The sequence below is a fragment of the Drosophila willistoni genome, assembly GCF_018902025.1.
Source record: "Drosophila willistoni isolate 14030-0811.24 chromosome 2R unlocalized genomic scaffold, UCI_dwil_1.1 Seg167, whole genome shotgun sequence".
NCBI classification, from domain to species: domain Eukaryota; kingdom Metazoa; phylum Arthropoda; class Insecta; order Diptera; family Drosophilidae; genus Drosophila; species Drosophila willistoni.
The window spans coordinates 23200187-23212023 of NW_025814050.1; the positions used below are offsets into that span (position 1 = coordinate 23200187).

Genomic DNA, 11837 nt, shown 5'->3' on the forward strand with positions numbered 1-11837 from the left:
CCAATTAAAACCTGAGCTGGACTTTGGCTATCCACACGGTTGAAAACTACAACTCTATTTTCCTAGTGTGGGCTCGAAGAACTTAAAGAGAAAAAGATTTGATAGGGAATCAAGTCGAATTTTACTGGAGACCAAACAGCATGAAGACATTATTTTTTATTCCCATGAATTTATTAAAACTTATAATTTTATAAAGAGGAAAAAAGTAAAATCTAGAAAAAATAAATGAATCGAAGTGTAGTTAAACATAAATATATATCTACGATGATCTTTAATTAATTTAAAATTTAAATCGCAAATGACAGTTGATCGTTTTTTCTTATATGCTCTGCTTCGTATCATAACCGAAAAGATTGTCCAGAAACGATCTCGCTCTGAGCGGCTCTCTTTGTTTTGTTTTGTCTCAACAAAAGACAGTTTGACTAAAAAACTCAACAGAAATGATTTTTGCCTTTCGTGTGCATGTAAATACATATGTACATACATATATGTACATAAATGTAAAAAGAAAGAACGCATCAATCGCGTGTGTTAACGCATACATACGCAAAAGACAATTTGCTTCATTTAACTCAAGCAATCGATCAGTGTTTGACTTGAGCGAAACGAAAACAGATATAACTGTCTCGATCAGAGCGCGAGCGAGCTAAGTCAGTCGCGACAAAAACAGTTTCTGTCTGAGTTTTTTTTATTGTGTGAGTGAAAGACACTTATTTGCAGACAATGGAAAAGTGGCAACAGTTATTTGCGAGCTATGATTTAAATGCAAATCCAATAGGATTTTCAATATAATATGATTTTTAAATTCCCTTTATTTGTAGATAAGTAGCTTAACGAATAACAACATAAACCATCAAAAAAGTTACATGCAACTTGATTTGGCTAGACCCGCTTGCGACAATGTCCACCATAAAGTTCTTGACCCAAGCAGCAACGTGGCTGAGTGTCGAACAGTAGTTCACCTGACACCGAGAGGTCATTCTGTAATAATTGAGCACAGTTTGTGTTTCTAAGAGATCTACGATGATGTTGCTGCTGAAGGTTTCTGAAGGCTGCGACAATAGGCCAACTTGTCTGGCTGATACTCCAATGCAAGCTCTATTTTTACCGTCCAATTCGTTGTTGCTGCTGCTTTGCATCCAGGCAATTGACAAAAGAAGAATGAAAAACCCAATAGAACTTTGCATGGCAGAACATTCTAGCCAACTGAAATGGATGTGTATATGTGTAGGTGTACTTAATGTTAAGTGCAAGTAAGCAACTCTGCCTCATCCCTTCTTCCAATTTCAAGCTCTCCTCCATTGTGGCAAAATTCTGGGTACTGACTCTGAGCTTGGGGTGTTGGCAGCTGTTATTGTTTCACAGAAATTAGGTTGATTCTGTTTATTTTTCGTTCTAGCTGTGCATGTGATTTAGTTTGGAACAATATTCTCGACTTAAATGTCGCCCATGAGACTCATTTCTGTAATGGATTAGCCATAAAAGTCGTTTACAGTTGGCTTTTAATTGTTTATCAAATTACACAATAATTTATTATGCATTCATTCGTTCATTTTGGATTTGAATTAGTGTTATGCTGGATGATAAATATTTGATTAGCTAATAATTAAATGTAAACAGAATTATTGAAACTGTCAGCATAAATTATGTTAAATTATTCATATTAAATATCAGTGTTAATGAAATTATATATTTTTATACGGCTGTGTAGAAGTGGCGAACATGACGGAGCCTCGCACAAAAAGGTGAGTGTTTTCTGTTTTCAATTAAGTTTAAAGTTAGGATTCACCAAACTCAGCTTTGGTCTGCTTTGAGATCGAGCATATACACATATAATATATAATTCATAAATCAATTGATTTTTTGCTACTAAGTTTTAAAGTTCGACTTTTCAGATTTATCGATATGATTTATTAGTATTTAAAAAAAATTTAATTATATACGAAAATTTGTTATTTATTTGAATTACATTTTTTTTGATGGCAGTGTTTCCCATTCTCGAAAGTAATTTCGCCTTAATTTTACAACTCTTTCCCTTTAAGATTTCTTCCGGAACGTGTGAATGTTATACAATGTGGAAAACTGCTCTAATTTTTAACATTTTTTTGTTAAATAACAATAAATTTCTAAAGGTAATTAATAAACTTAAACAATTGTGCCTTTAGCGTCACTGACCAAGTTTACATTAAAAAATCCTCAATAATTTTCTAGTAAATTAGCCCGAATTTCGCTTAAATTTCTTCTTATTGAAATCGAGGACATGTATTATATATTTTTATTTAATTATTTATGTGGCCCTTTTTTTTGTGCATATTTCACCATATTTTATGATATTATATTTAACAAATTTGTAATTTTTTCTTGTTCCATTTGCAATAAGTCATTTTGCAACAATATTCGATTCACTGATTTCACTTTTTGCCTTTTGCATTGACTGCAAATTGGTTTTTCCTATTCTCTACCTCTCTCTCAGGTGATTTTTTGTTGTTTTGAGTGGCACTTCTTTCCCTCTCTACCCACATCACTTCAATTGCTTGTTAGCTATTTTTTCGCCTTTGTTCAGCACTTTCATTATCGCCTTTTCCGAGCCTGAAATTGCATTCAACCAAATGAAAGTCCCCAATCTACCCCACTGAACCGAACTCAACTCTACTCAAATGATGTATGCAATCGAGTGTAAATTGCGCCGTTATATTATTTAATAACGTGGCCTAGGGAGGAGAGCCAACAATTTTGGCTTTTCTTTTATCAACATACATATAAATAAATATATATATGGAAATATATACATATATTCAGATATACATATACATATATAGGTCTTGTTCGCGAATGTCATATTTGCGGGGCCAGTTTTCTCGGTTGGTTTTTTCATTGTTGGTTAAAAATGTGACGGGCAATATAAATAAATTGTCACCATGAAATGCAACTGCAAATTGCATGGCAAAAGTTGTAACTGCCAATTGTCAACCCGATGAATGAAAAGGCCTTAAAAACTGAAGCAAAGGTTAAAAAAAGAGAAAGACAAAACCAGTGACTACTCTTGATTCGGAGATTTCCAAAAGGGAAATAAAAAAGCTTAATTTATAATTTAAAATATGAGTACAATTTCAAGGTTGATTGACCAGCAATAAAATTTGAGGATATTGTTTAATATTAATTTATTAAAAACTACGAGTTTAATAAAAATACTGTGATTTACGCCCGATTATTCAGTAGAGTTATTCTATACAAGTTGATTACAATGACTAATTTAAGTGAAAAGCACTTAAATATCTTTCTCTCTTGTTGATACGCTCAAATATTTCACGGTTTTCATGCAGAACTTCTCGCCATCATCAAATCTCAGCATGAAATTCATTTGGGATTAAACTTAGGATTAAGGTAACTTTTTTTTCCTCTTTTTTTTATATATTGTACAAAGGCATGCCGACAGGAGTACAGTTAAGTTCAAGCTGAAAATGTTAAAGGATTTTTTTTTTTGGTCCTTTTTGCATTTGTTCATCTTCCTAGCCAAAAGCTAGGACTCGGGGCAGCAGCCATAGGAAATGCTATCCGTGAAAGTGGCAATGTGAACAGTAAGTGGTAAGTGGTTGGTGGTGGCTGGAGGTGGATGGGCGGGTGATTTGTGTAGGTGGAAGTAGCTAGAGCACACTTAAGTATTTAAGCAAATTTAAAAACTTGTTAAGCCCTATAATGAAGCAATTTTCAGCATTGTCGGGTACTAAAAGTTGGCCATGTTGTTGTTGTACTCGACTCGCAGTTTTCTTTGCTTCTTTATGCATATTTCTCTATTGGCTTTTCGTCTGGCAATGGCATTTGCGTAGCATTTTATTAATTAGTTCAAGCATAAAATCAAATAGCAGGACAATGAGCTTAACCTTTTAAAGGCTAATGATATTTTTCACAGCAACAACAAAAGGTAATAGGAGCATTTGGATAATGACTGCCATATGGCTCAGAAACATGACTCCATTAAAGGTGAAAAGCAGCACCACAAAGAAAATTCTAAAAAAAAAAAAAACCTGAAAATAAACATACCCACCTGCTGGGGAGGTTGAAAAATGTGTTGATGTGGTTTTGCACCCAAAACCTCAACAGAAAAATTCAATTATATTTTTAAAGAATTTGTCGACGACCCTTTTATGTTTGATTTTAATTTAAAAAGTAGACACAAAAAAAAAACATCGTTTTTTTGTGCACATGACCAGTGGCGTAGTATAGAATTCAATCGGCTAAGGGATTCCAGAGATTATTCCTTACCCTTTTGCCCTTAAAAATCTCTACAATGATTTCACAGTTTTACTAGAATGATTTGTTTAAGATTCCTTACAATTTTAGTTAGCTGTAAGTTTTATAAATAACTAAAGTCATTGCCCTCTAAGAGTCATTATATTTTCGGGTTTTGTTTCTATTTGGAAGTGACATGTTAGTCTCATGAACTTTGCATGAGTAAAGATACAACTAACGCTTTCTTAGAATTGCTTTCTCCTCTTTTGTGTATGCTTTTGCCTGCATTTGAGATAACTTTTCAGCAATTATGACAGTCTAAACGAAGTGACTTCATTTAACTGCAAGGCAAAAGTCTCCTAATGAGTGAAACTATCACACACACGCATACACCCACACACTTACACAGGCATGGCATATGTCTAATGCCGACTACTCATAAATCTTCATTCACTTCGACATAGTAACTACATATGGGAACTTTGGGGGGAAAGGCACGCGAGAATATGCGTCATCATGGACGCGAGTCTTACACCCAGAGCCAACAAGGGATCTCTTTGTCGACTTATCATACATTTGTTTCTCTTACGCCTTTTGTGTCAGTTTATGCGTCATTTATCATGTGGAATCTCTTTACTTGTCATATTTTGCTGCAGCTACTCGGCAAGTTGCAACACCAACCAGCCAACTGGCAACCAGCATCAGTGATGATGATTTTTCACTTCTCATCATTGACAACACATAAAGCTGACTGGCAAGTGAAATGCATCAAATGAATGACAGAATCAGGAAAGCATTAAATTATTCATGTGAATCAGATGAAAAATGTTGACGAGATTTGAGGCTTTTTCCTTTCGAATTTTAGCCGTTCAATTGTTGAGAAAAAACAGAGAAGATGGAAAACGTTTAATAATTTAATTTCTTTGGGTTTTATAATGAGTGTATGCATATTTTATAATTATAATTGATTCTGCATGACAATCGAATAACCCACACACCCCCCCACAGTCCACTGCTGGGCCATAAAAACCCACAAAGTTTACCATATTAAATTGAGCGCATTGTTTACTGTCCGGAGATAATTTTTATTCTTAATTATTTAGTTGTGACATTTGGTTTGGGGGTTGAATTTTTGCAGAAAGCGAAAGCATTGTTGTCCCAGTGATTGAAAATAATTACGCGTAAAACTTCTTAACGAGCTTCAGAGTCATAATTGCTGTGTCGCCCCCTGGCGGTAAATGTGGCAATAGCAGCAGCGGTTGTGGCGGGTGTAGCCCTGCCACTGGCAGTGGCAGGCAAAGAAACGCAAAGCATTAAGCGCTGAAACTTTTCAAGACTTTACAGTGTAATTAGCTAAAGTCGAAGATGATGCGGGATCCGAAAGTGGTAGTCGAGAGTCGAGGGTGAAGCAAATTCCATTTTCATAATAATTGCATATGAAGATTATGCATTGGAAATTTAAGCATTGCCTTTCAGTAGGGAACATGAGTCTGAATAACTAAAATTCTGATCTGAAATTGAATATTATGATTTCATTGGAATGATAAATATTTGACTATTCACTCATGTTTGTGGAATTTATTTGAAAGTTTGAAAATATATTCATTTCTTCGGTTACGATGTTTGTTTAGAAGGTTAGATATATTATTCAGCTTTAAATTTACTCGTACATATAGGCATATAAGAATGTATGATAATATTTTCAATACTTTCTATATTCTCACTTGCCTCATTTAAAGTGCTGGCTGTGAGAATTCCAACCAACCTCAAGAATTTTGAGTTTATTAAACATTTCGGAAATTTCGCCCAACAACTGCCCCAAAAAGTAGGCAACAATTTTGCATTACCTGCCCGCTAGACTTTGGACGATTGCATTTTGCTGGCTAAAACTATTTGTTGAGCAAATAAAGTTGGCAGTTAATTATGTCATCGTGAGCCAAGGCAATTAAAATTTGTAAATAGTTTCGGTTTTAATTTTATGTTTGTTTTTTTTTGTTTTTATACATAGTTCATTTTATGTTGCTTGTTGTGCTGGGATTGTCATTTTTTGTGAAAAACTGTCAACGGGCAACTCTGACGGGGTAGATAAATTGGGCCATTAGCATGGCAAGGAGACACAAACTTTATTTCCTGCTGCCAACTGCAAAGTGCTTGTTGATTTTCATTATTGTTATTGTTATGGCCGGAGTACAATCTCCGCGGGGCTACAATAAAGAGAGCAAAATATTTGCAATTCGTCACCTGACGTCCAAGGCAGACTTCTTCTTCCGGTTTGCCTTCTTGGAGCTTTGCACTCTGTTGCTCGTTTGCTGTTTGCTGTTTGCTGTCGTCTTTTATTCTGCAATTGAAAATGCCAGCATTGTGGGCGTGGCATTGTTTTATGTGCGGGCATTTTGACTTTTCTCAACTTTAATTGTTTTCGTTTGGAGACCAAACTAAATTTTCATATTGTAAAAACCAAATGAAAGCAGCAGCAGCAGCAGACAAGGAAAAAAGTCCAAGGATGAGAGCGGGGGGAGAGCAAAAAAAAAACCGAAAAACAAATGACTGGCAAAGTCAAAACGGCAGCTCATAAAAAGTTTTATCGTTTTAAAGTTCCAAGCAATTTCAGCGCAAAAGTTAATTAAACACCGCAAGCGAATGGGCAAGGGTGTGGGTCGAGGTGGGCGTGGCAAGTCAGCTTTATAAATAAATCTTGAGGCTGCCTCTTTTTTGTTTGAATTTTTTTTTCTCCTCGATACACTTACCGTGGGAAGTATCAGTCCATCGGTGATGCTTAAGAACACTTCTTTATAAACGATCATTACTCCAAATAGCTATAAAAATTGCCGTATAAAAAACATAGAATTATGTTTTAAATCTTGAAAATAGTTTGACTTGTTTAACACAATCATTTAAAGTAGCACTGACTCTCATAGATACCTTAACTCGACCATTCAATTAATATAATTCTCAAGAGTGCTAAACTGAATAACAAGAAATTCACTGGATCCAAATTATAGACAACAAAATAGCAAGAGATCATTTTCTGCTAGAAAATAAAAAAATGATCTTCTCAGACTATAAAAACCCGACGATTCCAGGGAATTACTATCCTGTCACTTCACTAAATTTCAGAAAGAAAAACTTGATTTTTTTAAAATAGGTCAGCGACTTGTCTTAAAGATATTCTAGAAGATAGTTGGGGCTTATGACTCGAGGTATCCATTTATTTTACGCTCAGAAGGTACAGATACATTTTCACGAGAAGAGATTTAAGCGATTCTTAAAAAAGATGAACAAGTGGCGCTTGCACATGAAAAGAGTGAATGTTTTGCTAGAGATAAGTTACTTTCGTAGAAGATAAGAGATCGGTTTTATCACAAGAGAAATTCTTTACTTTAAAAAGATAGAAAAGCAAAGCCTCTATGACACATATAGGAAAACGATACTTCAAGAAGTTCACAAGAGAAATTCTTTACTTTAAAAAGATAGAAAAGCAAAGCCTCTATGACACATATAGGAAAACGATACTTCAAGAAGTTATGAGGTCAACATTTACAGAAGGTAGTAGCTTTACTTGTCTAAACTATATGTATAGAGTAGTTCAATTAAGATTTATTTTTTAAAAGAAAAGAAACTTTCAATAGAATTTACACCTGTTGAATTTTTATTTATTTATTTATTTATCTTAGAGTTAGGACTAATTACAAATTAGTCGGAACTTAGTTACTAAGCGCTAGCTGCTTGGGTCTTCGGCTGGTGTATTTACATATTTACATATTTAATTTACCTATTTCATTTACCTATTTTATTTATTTATTTACATTTCCATTTTGTATGATTAATTATATTTTCTAAATTTAAACCTATTGAATGTTACTTTTGTTAAATGGCTCCAACTCTATATTAATGAGCAGTAAGGGTATCAAAAATGCAGTTTCTCGATGATAACGTTCGGAACTCTTTTGTTTTCATTTGTGCAACGGAGCGTGCTAAGGGAAAATTCTCCTTCATTATATACTGTTCTTGTAGTAGTTGCTTTTTTCATTGCATGCGTGCAAATGGCTGAAGATACAAATCATATTTTGTGTTGTTTCTGGGCCTCAGAGGATTCAACTTGATAATTGTGTTAAACTATATGAAATGCCTTTCAGTAAGTAGATGCTATAATTATATCCTATACTTTAGTTGATATATAGAAGATATTTTTCAGCGCAAATTATTCCATCTACTTAGCGTAGAAATTCCTTTTAAGCTCAGTCCTCAAAAGCAACGAAGATGACACTGATTATATACTAATGCAAAGGAGAGGCAAAAATTTGCGTGTGTAACCTTATGAGTTAATATCTATGACTTTCATCAAGTATTCACCCTAACTAAGCATGCATTATGACCATAAAGATTCTACATTACCGCATTACGAGAGTATTTATGCAAAATTGTATGCCATAAAAATTTGCATACCAAGGCAATTAAGAATATTATATAAAGCATTATTAACATGATACAAATTAACAAATTAAAGGCATAGAAACAAATGTGCATAGCATAGTTGATACCCCAGCTATATCAATAGAAGTTTTCTTACCACATAATTCAGAGGGTGAAAGCCACAGACAGTCGGGTCGAGAATCCTTCTTGGCCCATTTTTGTGCAACGAGGCGAAAAATGCAAAAGAAACCTTTGGCCAAGAGTAGCGATTTAATCTAATCTGCGTCAAATGAAATAAATTAATGCCATTGCCCGGAACAGAGGGGAGAATGAGACAATACACACACACACACACACACACACAATTGTTTGTTGGTTTTGTACTTCGTGTGGGTTTGCTATTTAACTTTTACCACTAATTAAGTGCTTACACGAAAGATTTCAAAGCACAAAAGGGACAACATACACACACACACACACACACAAACAAATAACACACAACACAACGTAACACAACATAACACAAAATGGCCAAAACACAATGTAAACGAAAATTGAAAATGAAGGCGGAAACAAGCAACAAGGCAAGCATGGCTAGGCAAGAAAGGCAAGGAAACGATGTTGGAGGAGAAGGAGGTGGTATCCCATAGATACCCCGTAGTAGATAGGTACCTATAGGCAACATAGACAAAGTTTTCTTTAGCTAAAAGTTGCTGGAGCTGGAGGGAGCCGAAACTGGGGCAACGAGGGGGAGATTGAAAAAAAAGTGTTGGCGTTTAATTATAAATTTACACGTTTGACCAGAGCAGAAAAAGAGCAAACCAGGCTAAAAAGGGTTCAGGACACGTCAGCAAAATCAACACACCCTTGCTCACACACACACACACACACCATGTAGGATACTAGAGATGGTTGCGTGATTAGAAAACCTACTGGTTACTCGCTTACTAATTTGCCAAAACGGAATTTGTCTCAGCACTATTTTGGCTTGGCTTCCCTTTCATGTTGATTATGAGCCTTCGTTTTCTGTCCCGCCTCCTTCTTTATTTTTCGGGTTAGATATTTGCCTATGACGTCCCAAGCACGTTTGATATAAATGTTTGCATATCCATATATAAGTATAGTCTCATATTGTTTGCTTTTGGCCTCATAGCTTGTCTCTATTTGTCCATCTTTTTCCCTCGGCCACATGGTCGGAGTCAAAAGGACCTTATCGAGATGTCTTGGATAATAAAATGGAAGAAAATGAAAAAAAAAACCGATTCCAAGTGTATTGATGTAAGATCAAAGCATGTCTTAAGTAATATAACTTTAAAAAACTTGACATTAGTTTGTGATACATTAAAAATAAAAGCTTCTTTGGTTGGAACTTAATCAAATTTTCAAATTTGTTTCTTTTTTAATTTATTGCAATTTTTAAACGATATGACTTTCCGAGTATGAAGTAGGAGAATCGATTTTTGTAAAAATCTAATCGAATTATTATCTACAAGTAGATAATTTTAAAAGCTCACGTCCAAATCTTAAGTTCAAAGACTTTTTAGTCAAGATCATACTGCAACTCTTAGATTTAAGTGTATAACAAAAAACTATATGTAAATTGAAAGGAGATTTTGTTGCATTATAAACAGGTAAATATATACATATGTGTGTAATCGATTTTCTGCTCTCTCCGGCAGAAAACTTTGTTCTATTTGTCTAGCTACGCCCCTGAAATACTACCACAACATGGCAAATAAATTTGTTAAATGGGCAGTTGGGGGGGTAGTGACAATCCCACCCACACACCCACCTACACACCCACCCACACACCCACCTACACACTACACACATTCATACACATACACACAATTGTAGCTACTATGTGTGGGAGAGAACTGTATGTGTGTTTGTTTCTGTTAAAATTGAAATATGTTTATGCAAAGCAGTGAAAAGTTGTTGGAGGTTTTTGGTCAATTTGTTTGGCATTTAATATTCACTTAAAATAAAACCATTTTGTTGGCCATATGAATGTATGGATATACATTCAGATTCATACATACATACATATGTACATATGTGTGCTTCGAGTAGAAAAGTAGTAGACCATTTTCACCAGCTATAAATAGAAAGTTTCCGGTTTTCCTTTTTTTTTTTTTGTTCTTTACTCTCATTAAACAAAAAATGAGTGAATTTAATTTGCATTTTAATAGGAAACAGTAACATATGGCCAGATAAAACTAATTTATCTGCCTCAAATGAAATGATGGAAAATTTCTGCAAATTATCTGAATGGCTGTTAAACTCAAACATTGAATACATACATCATGTTCTTGTCAATCAGCAAATTGCGTTCGCCTGGAAAATATTTGGCTAACAATTAAGTGTGTGAATGAGCCGCGGCGTCGGCGTTTGGCATATAATTTATGATTTCATTTGAGCAACTCAACTGAGCGTAATTATGCCAACACACACACTGCCTGCCATTCATATCACATGGCTGATAATCGCTCATACGCCTTGTGTGCCGGCAAATTAGAAAAGGGCCAAGCTAAACAGCGAATTCATTCCTCTTCGCCGCTTTAGCTGTTGACTGACCTAACCAAACACACACACACACACACACCCTTATACACACATACACGCACACGAGCCAATTGCATACATATATGTAAGTTCACGTTTCAAACCGTGGGTCAAAGTTCAAGCTATTATGCATATGCCACGACTCGTTTCGTCGCTTGGCTTATCTCTAATGCGCTTAATTGTACCCTACCATAGACCATTATGATATTATTTACATGATGATAAAGCAGAAGCATTTCTATCTTAACTGAAAATGTACATTCTCGGTACCGGGAAGATATAGATAAATTTTTTGCCTTTGCTTTGTTTTTGTTCAAAAATTCTAGTTGCATCTAATGTAATCACCAAGTTATTGACAAAATGTTTATCCATCTAATCATTTAAAGCTGGAAAGGGTATAGAAAGTGCGGTTCAATGATATTTTCCCATTGGTGTTTCAAATGGCGCTTACTTTACGTCTTTTCTGTCAGGGCTTTAACAGAAATTAAATTAGGTTCTCACGCATAAATATTAACAATTTAATGATGTAATGGCGCGGTCCAAAAACAAAAGGCATTAATCCTCAGCTGAGATAATTACACATTACACACACACAACCACACACACACAGGCATAACAAATAAAATTAA

General features: G+C 34.8%; 1 protein-coding gene across 1 annotated transcript; it reads right to left on the reverse strand.

The window, feature by feature from the left end:
• Positions 1 to 606: 606 nt before the first annotated feature.
• Positions 607 to 7034, reverse strand: LOC26529327. Its single transcript, XM_015176605.3, is given in 3 exon segments — positions 607 to 1041; positions 1043 to 1198; positions 6978 to 7034. Coding segments are annotated over 3 exon segments (372 nt in total). The 3' UTR covers positions 607 to 882.
• Positions 7035 to 11837: the final 4803 nt, after the last annotated feature.